Source organism: Monodelphis domestica, chromosome 1 (genome assembly GCF_027887165.1).
Source record: "Monodelphis domestica isolate mMonDom1 chromosome 1, mMonDom1.pri, whole genome shotgun sequence".
Lineage (NCBI taxonomy): Eukaryota > Metazoa > Chordata > Mammalia > Didelphimorphia > Didelphidae > Monodelphis > Monodelphis domestica.
Genome location: NC_077227.1, coordinates 3,169,988 through 3,190,876, shown reverse-complemented (window position 1 = coordinate 3,190,876; position 20,889 = coordinate 3,169,988). Strand labels below are relative to the sequence as shown.

The window sequence follows — 20,889 nt, the reverse complement described above, 5'->3', positions numbered from 1 at the left end:
TACAATGAGGAAATATCAGTACTAAACCTGTATGCACCAAATGGCATAGCATCCAAATTTCTAAAGGAGAAACTAGTGGAGCTCAAGGATAAATAGATAGTAAAACTATACTAGTGGGAAACCTGAAACTTCCTCTATCAGAACTAGATAAATAAAAATAAAAAATAAATAAGAAAGAGGTAAGAGATGTTAATGAAATCTTAGAAAAATTAGAATTAGTAGATATGTGGAGAAAAATAAATAGGGACAAAAAGGAATACACATTCTTTTCAGCAGCACATTGTACATTCACAAAGATTGACCATGTACTAGGGCATGAAAACATGGCAAACAAGTGAAAAAGAGCAGAAATAATAAATGCAACCTTTTCAGATCACAATACAATAAAAATAATAATTAGTAAGGGTACATGGAGAGGCAAATGAAAAATAAATTGGAAATTAAATAAAATGGTTCTCCAAAATCGGTTAGTTAAAGAACAAAATCATAGAAACAATTAATAATTTCACTGAAGAAAATGACAATGATGAGACACCCTTTCAAAATCTATGGGATACAGCTAAAGCAGTACTGAGGGGAAAATTTTTAGCCTTGAGTTCATATATTAATGAATTAGGGAGGGCAGAAGTCAACAGATTGGGCATGCAAATTAAAAACAAAAAACAAACTAGAACCCAAATAAATTAAAAATCCCCAGATGAAAACTAAATTAGATATCATAAAAATTAAGGGAGAAATTAATAAAATCAAAAGTGAAAGAACTATTGAATTAATAAATAAGACCAAAACCTGGTATGTATTTTGAAAAAAAAAAACAAACAAAATAGAAAAAGTACAGGTCAATCTAATAAAAAAGGAAAGTAGAAAACTAAATTAACAGTATCAAAGATGAAAAGGGAGACCTCACCTCTAATGAAGAGGAAATTAAGGTAATTATTATAAACTATTTTGCCCAATTAGATGGGAATAAATATGTCAATCTAAGTAATATGGATGAATATTCACAAAAATATAAATTGCCTAGATTAACAGAAAAAGAAATACAATACTTAAATAATCACATATCAGAAAAAGAATTTGAACATGCCATCGAAGAACTCTCTAAGGAAAAATCCCCAGGGCCTGATGGATTCAAAAGTTAATTCTAACAAACATTCAAAGAACAGCTAATCTCAATACTATACAAACTATTTGACAGAATTAGCAAAGAAGGAGTCCTACCAAATTCCTTTCATGACACAAATATGGTACTGATTCTAAAGACAGGCAGGTAAAAAACAGAGAAAATAAACTATAGAACAATCTCCTTAATGAACATAGATACAAAAATCTGAAACAGAATATTAGCAAAAAGACTCCAGCAAGTCATCACAGGGGTTATTCACTATGATCAGGTGGGATTTATACCAGGAATGCAAGGATGGCTCAATATTAGGAAAACCATCCATATAATTGACCATATCAACAAGCAAACCAACAAGAATCACATGTTTATCTCAATAGATGCAGAAAAAGCCTTTACCAAAATACAACACTATTGGAAAAAACTAGAAAGTATAGGAATAGAAAGTCCTTTCCTAAAAATAATAAACAGTATATATCTAAAACCATCAGCAAGTATCATCTGCAATAATGACAAATTAGAGGCCTTCCCAATGATATCAGGAGTGAAACAAGTATGCCCATTATCACCTCTATTATTTAACACTGTACTAGAAACACTAGCAGTAGCAATTAGAGAAGAAAAAGAAATTGAAGGTATTAAAATGGGCAATGAGGCAACTAAGCTATTGCTCTTTGCAGATGATATGATGGTCTACTTAAAGAACCCTAAAGAATCAACTAAAAAGCCAGTAGAAATAATTAACAATTTAAGCAACGTTGCAGGACCCAAAATAAACCCACATAAATCATCAGCATTTTCATATAATTCCAATACATCTCAGCAGCAAGAATTAAAAGGTGAAATTCCATTTAAAACCACCCTAGACAATATAAAATTCTTCAGGATTTATCTGCCGAGAAAAACACAGGAAGTATATGAACACAACTACAAAACACTTTCCGCATAATTAAAACTAGACCTAAATAATTGGAAAAACAATAATTGCTCATGGGTAGGATGAGCTAACATAATAAAAAATGCCAATCCTACTGAAACTAATTTACTTATTTAGTGTCATACCTATCCAACTCCCAAAAACAATTTTTTTTTACTGAATTAGAAAATACCAGAACAAAGTTCATTGGAAAGAACAAAAGATCAAGAATATCAAGGGAAATAATGAAAAAAATGTGAAGGAAGATGGCCTATCAGTATCAGATCTTAAACTGTACTATATAGCAGTGGTCATCAAAATAATATAGTACTGGCTAAGAGAGGATCAGTGGAATAGACCTGGGGTAAGTGTCCTCAGCAAGAAAGTCTATGATAAACCCAAATATCTCAGTTTTGGGGACAAAAAAAACCCCACTATTTGACAAACCTGCTGGGAAAATTGTAAGACAGTGTGGGAGAGATTGGGTTTCGTTCAACATCCCACACCCTACACTAAGATAAACTCAGAATGGGTGAATGACTTGAATATAAAGAAGGAAACTATAAGTAAATTAGGTGAACACAGAATAGTATACATGTCAGATCTTTGGGAAAGGAAAAGTTTTAAGACCAAGCAAGAGTTTGAAAAAATCACAAAATGTAGAATAAATAATTTTGATTACATTAAATTAAAAAGGTTTTTTCAAACAAAACCAATGCAACCAAAATTAAAAGGGAAGCATCAAATTGGGAAGCAATCTTCATAACAAAAATCTCTGACCAAGGTCTAATTACTCAAATTTACAAAGAGCTAAATCAATTGTACATAAAATCAACCCATTCCCCAATTGATAAATGGTCAAGGGACATGAATAGGCAATTTTCAGATAAAGAAATCAAAACTATTAATAAACACATGAAAAAGTGTTCTAACTCTCTTAAAATAAGAGAAATGCAAAACAAAACAACTCTAAGGTATCACCTCACACCTAGCAGATTGGCTAACAAGACAGCAAAGGAAAGTAATCAATGTTGATGGGGATGTGGAAAAATTGGGACATCAATGCATTGCTAGTGGAGTTGTGAATTAATCCAACCATTCTGGAGGACAATTTGGAACTATGCCCAAAGGGCACTAAAAGACTATCTGCCCATTGTGCCATAGCACTGCTGGGTTTATACCTCAAAGAGATAATAAGGAAAAAGACTTGCCCAAGAATATTCATAGCTGCGCTCTTTGTGGTGGCAAAAAATTGGAAAATGAGGGGATGCCCTTCAACTGGGGAATGGCTGAACACATTGTGGTATCTGTTGGTGATGGAATATTATTGTGCTCAAAGGAATGATGAAGTGGAGGAATTCCATGTGATCTGGAACAACCTCCAGGAAGTGATGCAGAGTGAGAGGAGCAGAACCAGGAGAACATTGTACACAGAGACTGATACATTGTGGCACAATCGAATGTAACTAACTTCCCTATTAGCAGCAATGCAATGACCCAGGACAATCAGGAGGGATTTATGAGAAAGAATGTATCCACATTCAGAGAAAGAACTGTGGGAGCAGAAACACAGAAGAAAAACAACTGCTTGACTACATGGGTTGATGGGGACATGATTGAGGATGGAGACTCTAAACGATCACCCCAGTGCAGATATCAATAATATGGAAATAGGTCTTGATCCATGACACATGTACAATCCAGTGGAATTGCGTGTCGGCTACGGGAGGGGGTTAAGGGGAAGGGAGGGAAAGAAAATGACTCTTGTAACCATAGAAAAATATTTTAAATTAACTATTTAAATAAAATTTTCTGAAGATAAATTGATTCACTATTTAATTATTTTTCAAAAAGAAGAAGAAAGACAAGTTGGAACAGCAGGGCAAGCATGGATTCAGTTAGGAATCTGTTGAATTTGAGAAATGTCATCTAGGTGGTGAGATTTGTATGTCTACATAGATAAGTCCCAGGCATTTATCTAGTGCTTCCAAGTGTGCGCTAGTGTCCCAAATATGATCTCATTTTACCTCACAAAAATCCCCCACAATTGTCCCCAATTACAGATGAGGAAACTGAGGAAGAAGGAGGCAGTGAGTATCTGAGTCTAGATGGGAGCTTGCATTTTCCTGGCATCCAGTCCAGCATGGTATGTGTGTGTATGATCCATACATGTAATGGGTGCTGCTAGAAAAGCAAACACAGACATGCAGGTGCACAGACACATCTGTACAGGTACATGTGAACACGTGTTACTGCTGCTTCTCAGGACAAAGTGTTAGACGAGTCACGAGATCTTCCAGTATATTTGCAGGGAAACGAGCCACGTCCTTCTCATGGGGTTCACTGCAGAGCCGTGAAGGAGGTACAGAGAAAGGAAAGGGAGGCTTGGAGGGTCCCCCAGGATGGAGAGGGAGGCCTTTGGAGATTGGCTTCCTCAGTCGCCGAGAACCTCGTCAGTAAGTGAACATCTCTGGTGACACGGGAGGATCTCGGTGCCACGTTCAGCATGAGAGAAAGGAGGGAAACCGGGCATCTGAAACATGGCTCAGGAGGGAGGAATTAAGGAGGCCACCGGCTTGGAGGCCACCAGAAGAAGCCTCCTGAGGCGCTCGATTCCCATTCATTTTAAAAGCCTTTCCCTCCCCTCTCACAGACCATACCGTGTATTGGCTCCAAGGCAGAGGAGTGCTAAGGGCTCAGCAGCAGGGGTGAGCTGACTTGTCCAGGGTCACCCAGCTGGGAAGCATCTGAGGCCAGATGGGGCCTCTCTTCACTGAACCACTTAGACGCCCCCTTGCTTTCCTAGTTCTAGAGGGAAACTGGCTGCCTGCCGCAGGGCCGGGAATGTAGATTCCAAAAGGGAGATGGACTGGCCATGGCACAAGAAGAATCCCAAACACTTTACTTTCTCCCACTGACCCCAGCCTTGTTCGTTCAGGCCCAGCACGGGACGGGTTCCCCAAACAGTAACAGAACCAGAGGAAAGTCTCGTCTTCTCCACTGTGTCTACAGGCAGCGGAGCCGTAGAGCGGATCCCAGAGCCAGGGAAGCCAGAGCTCCAATTGGCCTCAGATCCTCGCCAGCTGTTTGACCTTAGACGAAGGAGTAGCCTCTGTTTGCCTCAGTTTCCTCACCTGAGAAAAGGGTTGTTGTGAGCATCAAATGAGACAAGGCATGAGAAATGCTCAGCTCCCATCCAAATGAGAAATCGGGGGGGGGGGGGGGCGCCATTATTATCCCTGTCCCCCAGCGTAGCCAGAGGTGAAATGATTGGCCCAGGGTCACACAGTAGTATAGGAGGACGGATTCATACTTGGGTCCTCCTGGCTCCACATCGAGAGGAATTCTCTCCATTAAGGAGAGCACAAAACAGCAGAAATGCCCTAATCCAAGCGCTTCCCTTTTAGGGGTGAAGACACACATGGGAGAGCAGTGATTTAAAGCCAACGTCATACAGGTAACGAGCCGCAGAATTAGGATTCGAATTCCGGTCCCTGACTCCCAGGCCGCTGAGTTCTTTAGAAAGACTCATTCTGACGGGGCCCCCGAGGACTTGGCGTTAGAAATGGGGCACGCCCAAGCCTGGGCTGGAGGCCAAGCGCTCCATTTTCTTCCCCTCCAGTAGGACGTCGTATTCATCCTGGAACGTGTCCAGTGGAAGCATTTCATGAGGAAACGTTCGCCTCTCCGGATGACGCGGCAGTGGGCCAGCTCGCCCTGGCATTCAGGGATTCGGGGGGAAGGCGAGCTGCTGGGCATCTTTAAATGTCTCCGTTGAAGCTGGGGGCAGTCGGGGGCACCCCACAGGCGAACGTGGGACCTGGAGGCAGCAAGCCACAGTTGCTGCTGAGTAGCCCATTCTTGGCTCCTTTCTGAGCCTCTGTTTCCTCATCGGTGCCCCTGTAACCTCTTGTGAGAACGTCCTCTCTGCACCCCGAGCCCAAAGAGAAGCAGGCAGATGACTGTCCCAGGAACAAGAGCTGGGCTGACTGACATGCTCCGCGCTGCCATCACTGGGTTGGGAGAGCCTGGAGTGGGGGATGAAGTGGAATGGGCAAAGGCAAAGGAGTCGGAAAGGAAAGTTCCTGGAAAAAGAGGAGGGGCTCCTCCTTCACCCATTTCTGCCCTTCCTCTGGAACCCCCTGAGAAGGAGCAGAGGCAGAGCGGATCTGCCCATGCCGGGAAGCCTCTCTGGACTTACCTGGTTACCCAGAACGGCTCTCTCAGCGATCAGGGGACTCGCAGGGGCTGCATTCAATCCCTCCAGAAAGCTTTTCCTTGTCAAAATGGTAGCCTGACTTTTGGGGAATTCTACGGTAAGAGTGTCTGCAATAGCCTAGACTCCTGGCCTGAGCAAAAGCAGCCTAATCCTCTCAAGGTCAGGAGAGCCGCCATGACGAGGCTGGCCGCGAGCCAGGGAAGCCCCTCTGGTGGGTTAGTTTTCAAGGGTTCAGGCAGATGCCTTCCCCATGTCAAGTGGCACACATGGGGCTCACCCAGGTAGGTTTGAATTCCAATCCAGCAGGCGAATGGCGAGGAAGGGAGACGTGTTTTTAGAAAGGAGGACTACTGGGAGCACAGATCGAGAAGAAGAGACCATGGAGATCATTTGGACTGTCAACGTGAAATCTAGAACCCCCAAACTTATAGCCCAAAAAGATCTGATGAACCCCAAATTTTAGGACTAGCTTGTATGTTGGAGACCCCAAAGCTTGTACTGGTTCCATGTTCCCATGAGAGTCCACCCTGAAGGGAACAAGTACAAGCTTTGGGATCTCCAATGTACAAGCTAGTCCTAAAACTTGCGGCTCATCAGATCTTTCTAGGCTACAAGTTTGGGGGTTCTAGATTTCACATTGACAAGACCAACCCACGACTTTTTCCAGATGGGGAAGCTAAGGTCTGGGGAGGCTACACTGAGCTGATGTAAGGTAGCAAGCCTCAGAGTTGGACTCTGGCTCCTCTGAACTTCACACCAGTGGACCTTGTTTGGTTCGAGATTCCAGCTTATGGAGCAGTAAAGTGAGATGCCATTGCATGAGTAAGAAGCCCTTTGGTGCCAAGTGCGCCCCATTCCTCATTGGTCAGCAGGGCGATGTACCACTCAGACACTTTGTATCAGGAGTTCCCGATGTGCAGCATTATCATCTCCAAGAGGACGTGACCCAGCGTTGGCCCAGAAAAGGGTTCATCAGACTTCCATTTGGATCTCCCACCCATCTCTCAGGCTCTTTCCAGCTCTCCATCTCCTGGTCCTGTCTCTCTCTCTCTCTCTCCTAGAATCCTGAAGCATCTCCTCCAAAGGAACACTAGGACACCCCTGAGAAATGTTGTTTTTCTTCTAAGCAAATGAGGGCAATAAACAGTGTGAGTCGCCCCCCGAAGTGACAAAGTAAACAAGTGGAGCTGGCATGACTTGGCAACTTCAGCTTTATGATGATAATAACAATTACCACAATAATTGTAAATGGAAAGCAATGATCATAATCCAGGGGTAAAAATACATTTGGGTTTATGGGCCTGGGAATGAGCATTAATCCACTCTTTGACGTCCACTTCTCCAGCTCTTCCCAGTGGATGAATGGAAGCCGGGCTCTGCTAGACGATTCATTAACCTTCGTCCAACTGGATTTGGACCCGATGGACGTACAATGAGACCACGGTTTGTTAGGAGAACTTTCTGCCACTTAGCCACTCTAGGGCGAGTCATTGCTTCCATGCACTTAAGAGGTTTCAGTGGACCCCTCTCTCAGCCCAGTGCAGCCAACTTGACCTCCATTATAGCTAAAAATAGTTTCCAAATAACTAGCGAATCATTTTGGCGTAAGCTAGTCCTTTCTGAGTGCTCAGACCTCCGTGGAACTACCAATAATCGGAACGCTGGCCAGGTAGGGGGCATCAAGGGAAGGGTGGCCAGAGGAGCGAAGCCCCTGGGGGTCATACCAGCCGCTTCCTGGGTCGTTCCACCTGGAGTGCAGAAGCCATGGAAAACGATCGTTGGATTCCAAGTAGCAGAATCACCGTCTCTGGCCTCGGAGGACAAAATAAGGAAACATGGGGAAAGCTTGAAGAGAGACCTTGGATTGGATGGTGGTGAGGAGAAATCTTCACAATGGTACTGCCCCAAAGTGACTTGGGATGCCCCCAGGGAGGGCGGCATCCCCACCTTTGCAGGGCTTTAAGAACACTCTACATGACCCTCCACTGGCTACTTCATACCTAGGGTGCTCTTAAGTGATGAGGTGGATTAACTCTTCTCCGAATTCCCCGTCACTTCTGAGATTCTAGCATGCAGTCTCTGTGGGGGCTGAGTAGGTTTTCAGCCACGACCAAGACTTCGTGACCCCCGTTGGGGATTTTATTGGCAAAAAGAGTGGAGTAGTTTGCCGATTCCTCCTCAAGGTCATTTTAGAGATGAGGAAACCGAGCCAAACAGGAACAAATGACTTGCCCAAGGTCACACAAACAGTCAATGCTTCAGGCTGGATCTGAACTCGGGAAGAGAAGTCTCCCTTCCTCCAGGTCTATTCACGGCGCCACGTAGCTTAAAATGACTTAATTCCAAGAATTCTACTTCTCTACAGCTGGATGGTACAGTGGACAGAGCACTAAGCCTAACCTAAGTTCAAATCCAACCTTGGCCACTTCCTGTGCTATCTTAGCAGATATATATATATATATATATATATATATATACGTATGTATATATATATATATATATATATATATACATACGTATATGTATATATATATGTCTGTCACTTAAGCTCTATCTTCTCAGTTTGTTCATCTGCAAAATGGGGATAATAATAGCAACTACCTTCTCGGGTTACTGTGAGGATCAACTGAGATCATAATTGTAAGGTGGCTGGCCAGTGCCTGGGACCCACTGCAGGGCGTAGAAATGTTAGCTATTCCTAGAGCTGAGACTCTTCGTGCGGAGGCTGTTATTCTTTGGAATGGCTGTCCCGAGAGTTGGACCCAAAGATCCTGCTGGGGACGGAGGTGATGAGGCCACAGCGTGACGCCCCTGGGAGATTCAGACGGGGTCCAACTGCTTCCCAATAAAGGGGATGGGAGAGGCTGAGCCAAGACAGCAGCATGAAGCCAGCGTTTTTGCTGAGCTCTGCCAGCACAGCCTCTCCTTGGCCACTAAAAAGCACAAAAGAAACAAACAAAAACAAATTTCCAAACACAATTCTGAGGGGAAAGTTCATTTTAAAAAGTCACAACGAATCCCCTTTTCAGCCCAGAAGAGCTTCAGGAGACAGGAAGGGAGATGAGTAGGCCCTGGAGCAGGGATGACCAAGAGCCTAGCATGGTAGAGGCAGCACCGGCCAGGTGGTGGCCACATCAGTGGCTGGAGCCGGTCCCCTCCTCTGGGCTGCCAGGACCCTGAACACCGGTTCAGAGAGAGATCTCAGAGAGCAGCGCTGGGAGCAGAAGTGGCACCCTTGGGTGGCTCTATTGCCCAGTGCTCAGGGCCAGCTTGGGTCTCAGGATGGAGAAGAGAGCAGAGGCTCTACCCGCGTAAACACCAGAGATCAGGCCAGCAGGGCAGTGCCAGGATCTCTCCTACCGTCATGCCATGTTGGAAACACTAAACAATTGCAGGCATTGGTGAGCTGAGACCGTAGCAGAAGGACAGAAAGATGGAAGCTCAAGGAAGACGTCGGCCTCCATTCCCAAAGGGGAAGAGTCCAACGGGAAGGGAAAACTAAAGTCAAGAGACACATTTTGGAAAGGAGCAAAATCTTTAATAAGAACCTGATTACAAAAGCCAATATGACTAAAGACAGACTCAGAAGATGACAATGCTTCAAAAAGAACTACAAGGAGCAGCTAGGTGGCTCAGTGGAGAGAGAGTCAGGCCTGGCGACGAGACGTCCTAACTGTGTGACCCTGGACAAGTCACAACTCCAATTGTCTAGCTCTTATAGCTCTTCTGCCTTGAAACGGATACTTATGATCAATTCTAAGCTACAAGTTGAGTTAAAAAAATAACCTTCAAATAAAGTTTCAAATAAAAATGCAGATCAGACATACAAGGCTAATAGAATTCTTAGAGAACTAAAAAAAAGACTTAAAATGTTTTAAGAGCAAAAAGATTGAATTTTTTAAATCATAGAGGAAAAACTGGAAAAAAGAAATGAAAGCTATGAAATAAATCATGAAAAAAATGAACATCTTGTTAAAAGAGGCAGAAAAGTATTGGAAAAAAATAATTCCTTAAAAAGCATTGGCCAAGTGGGAAAAGAGGTAAGAAGCTAAAGGAATAAAGTAATTCCTTAAAAATTAGAATGTCAGGCAAAAGCTAATGACTCTAGGAAATGTCAACAAACTAAAACAAAGTCAAAAGACTGGATGAAGAAAAGAAAATGTGATATATGTCACAGAAGAGAAAACTAACCTGGAAGTACCTTGAGTTGAGAGAATTTAATAATTTTGGACTACCTTAAAGCCATGAAAAAAACCCAAAACGTTTAAGCATCATATTTTTAAGAAATTGTGAAGGAAAACTGACAACTTATTATAGAATGAAGTAGCAAAGCATAAATTCACGAATCCACTAATCACTCTCGGAAAGAAATCCCAAAATGAAAATTTCTAGGAATACTGTGGCCAAAATCCAGAGCCTCCCAGTGAAGAAGATAATAAGCAAGCAATCAGAGTGAAACAATTCCAATACCATAGAGACAATCAAGATCACACAGTACTTAGCAGTTACCACAATAAAAAAGCAAGAACCTTTGAATATGATTTTCCAGAAGGCAAAGCAAGTTGGATTTTAACTAAGAAAAACCCACCCAACAAAACTGAGAATAATACTTCACTGGAAAAGAATGGATATTTAATGTAATAGCGGATTCTCATGCATTTCTGATGAGAAGATGAGAGCTAAATAAAAACTATGACATTCAGACACAAAACTCAAGAGTATAAAAAGGTAGACACGGGTGAGAAATTATGACTTTAGAAGGTTAAACTGTTTATATTCTCATGTAAGGCAATACATGAAACCTTTAAGAGTCTTGTCATCATTATGGCGTTCATCTGCCTAGCCAGAAAGGAGAGCTGTGTATGTAGTATGTTGGTATGATCTTAAAAGAAGAATAGAAAGGTAAGAAAGAGGAATGTGTTAGGAAAATAGGGAATAGAGGGGAAGGAAGAAAAAGATCCTCATAGGAAAGAGCTATTCAAAGAAGAGTTTTTATAATGAAGGGGGGAATGGTGGTGTTGGGGCAGGCAATGCTTAATCCTCACTGTCATCTGAAGCATTTCTAGGTTAAAAGTACACACACACACACACACACACACAGACCTATAGAAATTCATCCAACCCAAAAGGGAAGTAGAAGGGGAAGAGATCAAGAGAAATGGAGATAAGAGAGAGGGTAGATTAATGGTGGTAGTGGTCAGGAGCAAAGCAGACTTTTGAGGAGGGTGCAGGGTAAAAGAAAAGGATAAATAGAAGAAATAGAGCACAGAAATATACAATTAGCAATAATAATAAATCTGAATGTGAACAGGGTGAACTTATGTATAAAATGGCAGAGGGTTTTTTTTTTTTGACACAGTTAAAACAAGGGGCTAGAGCAAAATCTATTAGGTTTCATCTGAAGTTCAAAAGGCATGATTTCAGACGTAAACTCTCAAACAAATCTAAAATGAAAATAGACATGATTCAAAGATCTAATCAGGAAAATAACATTTTGCTAAATATTCCTTAGATAATAAATTAAAATCAGTACTGAACATATAAGGTCCAAATATAGCATACATATTCTTTTTTATTCCAAGATATTTATTTTCCCTGTTACATGTATTAACAATTTTCAACATATATTTCCTAAAATTACGAAATCCAAATTGTCTCCCTCCTTCCATTCTGTACCCCGCTCTAAGATGCTAAGCAATTTGATTTGGATTACACATTATTATCCTGCAAAACATATATCCATATTGGTCATTGTTGTAAGAGAATACTCATATAGAACCAAAATCCCCAAATAAAACTTTAAATAAACTAATGTGAAAGATAATATCCTTTAATCTGTATGTGACTCCAACAGGTCTTTCTCTGGGGTTGGCTAACATTCTTTGTCCTAAGTCCTTCAGAAGTGTCCCAGATCATTGTACCACAGGGAATGGCTAAGTCTTTCACAGCTATTCATCATACAATATTGCTTCTCCCAGTTCTGCTTATATCACTCTACATCAATTCATATAGATATTTTGAGCTTTTTCTGCAATCCTCCTGCTCATCATTTCTAATAGCACAATAGTATTCCATCACCAACATATGCCACAGTTTGTTCAGGTATTCCTCAATTGATGGACATCCCTTCAGTCTCCAATTATTTGCCACTACAAAAGAGCTACTATAAATGTTTTTGGAAAAGTAGGTCTTTTCTCCATTTTTATTATCTCTTTGGTATATAGACCCAGTAGTGATATTCAAAGATCAAATGGTCTGCACATTTTTATGGCCCTTTGGGCATAGTTCCAAATTGCTCTCCAGAATGGTTGGATCAGTTCATGGCACCATCATCAATAACATCCATATTCTTGAAGGATAAGTTGCAGATTAATGAGGAAATAAACAGTAAATCTATAGTAGTGGGAGACCTCAACTTATACCTCTAAGGCCTAAATAAACCTAAAAATAATTGAACAGGAAATAAATGAAGAAGATTAATGGAATTTTAGAAAAGTGAAATATGATAGACTTCTGGAAGAAATTGAATCAAAATCAAAAGAAGTATGCCTCGATTTCAGCAGTGTATGATACTTTCATAAAATTCAATCATTTATGAGGGTATAAAAGTCTCACTAACAGATACAGAAAATCAGAAATATTGTATACCTCCTTTTCAGATCATGATGAAGTAAAAATTAGATCCAGTAAAGGGTCTTTGAAGTAAAGGTGAAAATCAATTGGGAACTAAATAATCTAATACTAAAGAATGAGTGAATCAAAGTAGAAATCATAGAAACAAAAATTTCATTGAAGATAATAGCAATCATGAGACACCATACTAAAATATATGGGATGATACCAAAGCAATGCTTAATGGAAAATTAATATCTCTAATTTCCTATATCAAGAAATGAGAGAAAGAGCAGTTTAATAAATTAAGGAAATTACAAGAAAAAAAAACTAGGAAAAAACAACAAATCAAAAATTCTATTTAAACACTAAAGCAAAAATCTTGAAAATCAAATAAGAGATTAATAAAATGAAAAATGAAAAATGAAAGTACACTAATAAATAAAGCTAGAAGTTAGTTTTATTTTTAAAAAGATTATTAACTAATTTGATTTTTTTAAAGCAACAAAATTACTAGTTCCAAAAGTGAAAAGAATAAATGAACAATCAATCAAGAGGAAATTAAAGCAATTATTAGTAGCTATTTTGCCCAATCAAATACCAAGAAAACTGACAATCTCAATGAAACTGATTAATATTTACAAAATTATAAATTAATCAGATAAATCGATGATAATGATTATGATGACAATAACAATGACAACAATGATGATGATGTTTTTAAATTGTTTAAGGTACCTCCTGCAGATCTGTTTAAAGTGTATGAAAATTTGGTGGTAAATTTCTAAAGATGCGATATATGCTTTATCCCAATGACTGTTAAATTGCAGAATACTGAGTCACAGTGGATGATATTTTCTGAAGCATCATAGCTTCAGTGGGTGAAAAAAAATAACACAACAATGGCATGTTGAAGAATTTGTTGTTCTGTGATTGCATTGATCTGGCAAATCCTGACAACAATACTAATAAAATCCTTGCCTGTCTTCTTATTTTATAAAATTCTAACATATTCTCTTCTGATCACTTAACATACAGGGCACCTCCCTCTATTCCACTTGACCTGTGGGAAATGAATGTGATCCTTTGGCCCATGTTCTTCCATCAATGAAGAAAGCCTCTTTCATTTGGTTTCTATGTGGGGCATCATCCTTGACTGTGGCAAACATATTATTCATATACATCCTCATTTCATGCTCATAAAATTTTTATGATCAGATAGTCATTTTAAATCCACCTTTTTTGTTAAATTATGATAAAATATATTTTATGCTTTCTTTTTTGATGTAACATTTTCTTAAAAATATAAAACGTTTTGGAACAACTTGTTTTTTCCCCTTTTGTAGATGTTCTTCAATGTTCTCAAAATGTTATAGACATGATTTATTTTCCTTTTAGCAAACCATTCATTAATACGCCTCTCCTGTTTTTCTTATGGATGATATGGAGGCATGTTCATTAGTTACGTGAAAAATTAGTTTCAGAATCATTTGAATGGCTGGTTGCAAATTGTTCTTTAATGGTTTATTCTAAATGTGGAAAGAGGTCTCCAGTGCAGCATTCTAGAGATCAGAAACTGATACCATCCTATATGATATTTTTTCATCATTCATTTAGATACAGGTACAAGTAGCATGCCTATCTTTTTTTCCTGATTACACAAAGCTAGGAGGAATAATTCACCTAAAGCATGTCAAAGTTAAGGTTCAAGCAGACCCTAGCAGGCAGGAGAGAAAGTGAGGATGCCCCTAAAAGATGGAAAGTAATAGGGTAAAATCAAGGCCACCAGTTTAGAGTGGGACATTCAGAGTCAGAGAGTAAATGTTCTGATAATGGTCCAAGGTTTTAAGGTAATGCCAGGATCACATTGAGAGCTAGTATAAAATGGTAGCAGACCTAAACTGATCTTCTTAGTCTACATTAAATTTTAAGCCTTGTGGGCAGGATGAAGGAGGACAAACATCTACTGGCTTGAAAAAGTTCTCATTTGGAGCCTTGTTCAGTTTGGAGCATTACAGGAAGGATTCTGAGAAGCTGGAGGAAAACCAAGATAATCTCGAGAATTCCTTCTATTTAGCCATAGAGGAACATGACCAGGAGTACAGGAGGAGAGATGAGGACATTGCAAGCAAAATGGGAGAGGTCAAAACACTGAAAGTGGGAGTTGTCCCAAGGTGGGATTTGCTGGCTTTTCACTTTGAAGTTGGAGACAGGCGATATTCAAGTAGACAATGGATGACCATCTGAGTGCGAGAACTTCTTCTCTCAAACACATACACACACAAATATGTCGTACCAGATGACTGTAATGTCCTCCACTGGGATTCTGGGAAGTTATAATGAAGCAGATATAGCTTAGTTATAAGAAGGACCTCTATGACAGAAGGATCCAAAAAGACGATCTCCATGAGGAGGTCATGGCTTCTCCTCCCTTGAGCATTTCCAGAAAAGTGAAGGGTGTCCTCACTTGTTAGATATTCTGTGGAAGAGCTTCTTATTTAAGTAGGCAGACAACTGGATGGCACAAAGAACTCATTCTGTTGTGGATGTAAAATGGGAAGGCCTTCATTCGGCCAATGAGGAACCAGCCTCAGGAAGATGAAGAGATTTACCCTCGATCGCACAGGAAACCATTTGCAAAGGAGCTCTGATGACAAGAATCACATGACAAGATTTGGAAATCTGACTCCCCTACCTCAGAATTGTGCCATCCCCAACACATCGTCCTTGAATCAGTCCCATTGCTGGTATTGTTGCTTATTGATGTTGTTTTCCCCAGGCCATTTCTCCTTCCTGCTGCATCAGTTTCTGGGACATGGCATTAGACTTCCAATCCTGTGGCGACAGTCATCAGTGGAGATGATCACTGGCTCTCCTGATCTGGGCAGATCTTCTCCAGTTTCTATCTGTTTGGTCACTTCCTTGGATGCTCACAAAATGACTTGTTTTGTGTTATCACTTCTCAGGTTGCTCAGATGTCCTGTTCTCTGAACGTCCCCCCGCTTTGGCGTTCATTGCTCACACTGCCAGGATCCTGCAAGGTCTTTGCAGAGAGCCTGTGTCCTAGACGAGGATCGCTCTTCACTTCTGAGTCTCTATATGGAATCACGACCAAGACTTTGAGGGTCGACACTCTTAGCTTCTTTTTTCTCCTTGTTTTCTCGGTTCACATCCGTCCTGGCCTCGGTCAGTGGCTCCAGATCCCACATTCCTCTGACCCTCCAAACACCATCATGGGCACAGATAGCACGATGACCCTCTATAGCCATCCTTTCCTCTCCCGCACGTGTGAGAACAACACATGGCCAGGTAGCCCTCGAGGGGCCCAGTCACTGCTGCCAGGCATCTTCTCCCTCCTGGTGTGTGATGAAGGCACTTACGGTGATGGGGGGCTCTGTGGGGATTCCAAAGTAAAGTGCTTTCAAGGCTATGCTACTATCCCAGATTGCAGACTCCAGGATTTCCTCTGTCTCAAAGCAGGAGTCTTCAAAGAGATTCAGTAAAAGAGAGCCTTAAAGCGAAGCATGACATCAGATTCCCCCCAAAAGAATTACTCTGTGGGATGGCAGAGAGAGACACAGGGGTGGGGAGAGTTGTGACACACCCATGACTTAATAGAAGCAGAGGAACTGGGGAGGGAAATACCCACAAGCTCCCCAAAGCCATTCCCGACCATCACCTGCTGTGCTGACAGTGTGCACCAGGATGCAGAGAACGCTGGATGCCCCTCGCTGCCTTTTAAAGGCTGGCACTGATTGTGCTTCTTCAGACAGAGCCTTCATCCAGCACTGCCCTGGGCTGGGGGAAGCAAATGACCAGGAGAAAAACACCCAGCGCTCCAGGCTCACAAATGATCAGGAAAGCCCACTTGGCCTACCTGGTGATGTCTGGTCCATTAGATTGGCAGTCATAAATGTCACCGCTGGTGTAGACACAGTCGTCACTCTTGTGACCTGAGCAGGGAGCAGAGGCAGGAGGTGGCTCTCCATCCGAGACGCAGACCCTGGGGACAAAAGCAGAGGCTTTTAGCAACCAAAATAGAGACCCTGTGTGTGCCTGGGAACCTGTTCACTAAAGGGCAGCATGTGGTCATTCAAAGAGACCTGGGCAGCTCCTGAGGTCCAGCCATCCTCATCTTCATCTCCTGGGTTTCCTGGAGTCTACTCACATTCTCACTCACATCCAGCATCTTTCAGGTGCCCCATCCGAACAAGTGCCTTCTCTCTGGGATCTCTCTTATTTGAGCTAAACCAGTCTTATATGACAATCTTTAAAAGGGGTCATCAAAATATAAACTCAGTTTCCTTCCTACCCTAAGGAGCTTGCAAAAAGCTGTCATCCTCATTTCCACACAATGGACCCAGTAAGGTTGCACAGAACTCTCTCTCCCTCTCTCTTCCTCCTTCCCTCCCTCTCTCCCTCTCTCCCTGTCTCCCTCTCTCCCTCTCTCCTCTCTTCTCTCTTCTCTCTTCTCTCTTCTCTCTTCTCTCTCCTCTCTCCTCCTCCTCCTCCTCCTCTTCCTCCTCCTCCTCCTCCTCCTTCTTCTTCTTTTTCTTCTTCTACTTCTTCTACTTCTTCTTCCTCTTCGTCTTCTCTCTATATATCCCTCTCTTCCCCCCTTCTGCCCCCCTCTCTCTTTCTTGTTCTCTGTCTCATTCTAGATCTTTCAGTCTCTTGGTCTCTCTGTCTTTGTCTCTCATCTATTGTCTCTGTCTCTCTGGTTCTCTGTCTAAGTTTCAGTCTCTTGGTCTCTGTCTCTGTCTCTCTGTCTGTCTCTCTCTTAGTTTTTGTCTCTCTGTCTTTGTCTGCCTCTGTTTCTGTCTCTGTCTGCCTGTCTATCTCTATCTCACTATCTCTTTCTGTCTCTGTCTCTCTCTGTCTCTCTATCTCTCTTAGTCTTTGTCTCTCTGTCTCTGCCTGTCTGTCTCTCCTCCTCCTTTCTCTCTCTCCCTCACTCTCTTTCTCTGTCTCTTGTGGCTCTATTTGTCTGTCTCCTTCTTTCTGTCTCTGTCTCTCTTAGTCTTTGTCTCTCTGTCTCTGTCTGTCTGTCTGTCTCTCTCTCTGTTTCTGTCTGGCTCTGTTTGTCTCTGTCTGTCTATCTGTCTCTCTCCCATCTTCACCATTACCTCACCATTACCTTATGAGCTCTCTAAAGATTCTCTCTCTTCTACCAGCATAAAGGACAACATCAACAGCCATCGGTGGCATGAATGACTCCCACTCGTGTCTGGCCAGGTGGGGCCAGCAGGACGGAGACATAAGGTGCTTGGAAACAAGCAGCTCATCCACAGGGTCTCAGTCATATAGGCTTGGCCTAGCGCTGGAGAAAGGGCTTTCAGAAGCTCTACTGAATATGCCTACTGATTGGCTATTTTATTTTAATAGGATTATACATTTAAAACAAGATGATGAAACTAATTATATTAGCAAGAGATTAAGGAGGATTTTCTCCTGCTGGTGTAATACAAGGAAGATGGTCCAGAAGCAGCTTCCAAGGCTTCCAAAACCATCATTAGCAAAATTTAAAAAAATTCAAAATGTGTTATTGAGTTTCTCCTGATGCCCCCCAGGGCTAACAAGTTTGGGGAAAGAATGGTCAGAAGAACTGTGTGAGACTTCCCTGTAAACCTGGCAGCAGTCTAAATGTAAGACTCCTCTCCTCAGCACCCACCTATATAGACTACTTCAAAAGATAAAAAAAAAATTCATTTGAACAAAGGGACTCTATAGTAGGGTGCAGCATTGAAGGTACATGGGATTTGGGCATTTCCACACTATAAGGGGGTGAAAAAGCTCCCACCAAAACACGAGCTGAACTTCACTCCCCCACCCCACCTACAGAGCCAGAGCTTTCCAGAATCAGCGAGTGAGCAAGGGGCACCTCTAGAGTGATTAAGGGGCACCTCTAGGTCCTTGGGAGCTAAGACCACCAGAGACCTACCCCTGAGAGCAGCTACACCTGAAATCCCAGCAGGCTGAAGAGTGCAGACTGTGATCATTCTCAAGAAGATATCACGGAGAAGGGCAGTAAACAGCAGAAGCTGCGGAGATTTGAGAGCTTGCCTTGGACAAAACCCTTGCTCCGTAACTTCATACACAGAGAGCCTACCCATCTCACTCAGATTTCTGACTAAAAAGGGAAGGAACAAACTCCACAGTGATGGCAAATTGTGATCAGGATCAAAAACCTCCCTCCAAGAAAAACAAGAAGAAGGAATTGACCCTGAAAATTTTTATGGAGGAAAACCTCAGGCTACAGAAGAAATAGAGGAGGAAATTCAAATAAATGCACCAAAACCTTCCAAAAAATGGAAATTGTCCACAAGTTCTTGAAGAATTTAAATTGGAGCTTATCAAAAAGATGGAAACCTTCTGGCAACAAAAGTAGGAAATAGTTGAGAGAGAAAATAACAGTTTAAAGGACAAGAACTCCCAATTGGAGAAACAGCTAGAAGCAACAAAAAGGAGGATAGACCAAACTGAAAAGGAAAATCAGTCTTTAGACCAGAATTAGGCAACTGAAAACCATTTATCTTGCAAAACAACAAAAATTAATAAGGCAAAGTCAAAAGACTGAAAAGATAGAGGAAAACATTAAATATCTCACTGAGAAGATGACAGATCAGGAAAACAGAGCAAGGAGAGACAATTTGAGAATCATTGGCCTACCTGAAAACCCGGAAATAAACAGAAATCTTGACATCATACTACAAGAAATCATCCAAGAAAACTGCCCCCATGTTCTTGAATAAGGGGGAATATAGACATTGAAAGAGTACATAGAACACTCTACACTAAATCCTCAAAAGACAACTCCCAGAAATATAACTGCCAAATTCAAGAGCTTTCAAGCTAAGGAGAATATATTATAAGAAGCCAAAAAGAGACAATTCAGATACCAACGAGCACCAATCAGGATCACATAAGACCTGGCAGCTTCCACACTACAGGACCTCAAGGCATGGAACATGATATTCAGAAAGGCAAGAGAACTGGGTATTCAACTAAGGATCATCTATCCATCAAAACTGACTATATACTTCCAGGAGGAAGTATGGGCATTCAACAAAATAGAAGATTTCCAAGTATTTGTAAAGAAAAGACCAGAACTAAGTGGAAAGTTTGATATCCAAGCCCAAAGATCAAGAGAAACATGAAAAGGTAAATAAAAAAGAGGGGGGAAAGGGGAAAATGTTTTTTTTAATTCAAACTTTCTTCTTTAGGGACTACAATTAGGTCAAATTATATATAGTAACATATGGGGAAAATGTTATTTGTAACTCTCAAAAATTATATTCACTATTATAGTAATTAGAAGAATCATTCACAGGAAGAGATTGGGGTAATATGTGGTGTAAGATGAAATGCAAAAAAAGAAAAAGGGAGGGGGAATAGAAGATGGCACCAAGAGATACTTGAAGAAATAAAATAAATAGGATAATCTTTATCACACAGAGATACACATGGGAAGGGAAGGGGAAGAATACTTTTATAGGAAGGAGAGGAAGAACGTGCATATAGGTAATACTTAAACCTTACTCTCAGTGAAATCAATTCTGAGAGGGAAGAGCATCTAGATCCAATGGGGTTTGGAATTTTATCTTATACTACAGGGAAAGTGAGAAGGGAAAACTAAGGGAGGGGGTAGGGGAGAAGGAGTACCAAAAGGGAGGGAAAGAGGGTGGGGAGGGAACTTAACAGACCCTAAAAAAACAAGAAGGGAACAAAAGGGAGGGGCCAGAAAGGGAAGCATATTAAGGGAGGGGATTAGGGGGATTGATTCAAAGCAAACCACTGGTTTAAAAGGATAGAGCAAAAGAAGAAAGGACAGAACTTGGAGAGGATATCAAAATGCTGGGGAATACACAAATGACAATCCTAACTTTGAATGTGAATGGGATGAACTCACCCATAAAATGAAAACAAATAGGGGAGTGGCTTAGAAATCAAAATCCTACCATATGTTGTCTACAAGTCACAAGGTTAGAATTAAAGGTCGGAGCAAAACTTATTGGGCCT

General features: G+C 41.4%; 1 protein-coding gene across 1 annotated transcript in view; it reads right to left on the bottom strand.

Moving 5' to 3' along the window:
* Nucleotides 1-20,889, bottom strand: part of TCERG1L (transcription elongation regulator 1 like) — a 342,031-nt gene that overhangs the window by 122,255 nt on the left and 198,887 nt on the right. The window contains exon 5 of the mRNA XM_001372407.5: nucleotides 16,748-16,873. Coding sequence (XP_001372444.3) covers nucleotides 16,748-16,873 — 126 coding nt within the window. The remainder of the gene's footprint in view (nucleotides 1-16,747; nucleotides 16,874-20,889) is intronic.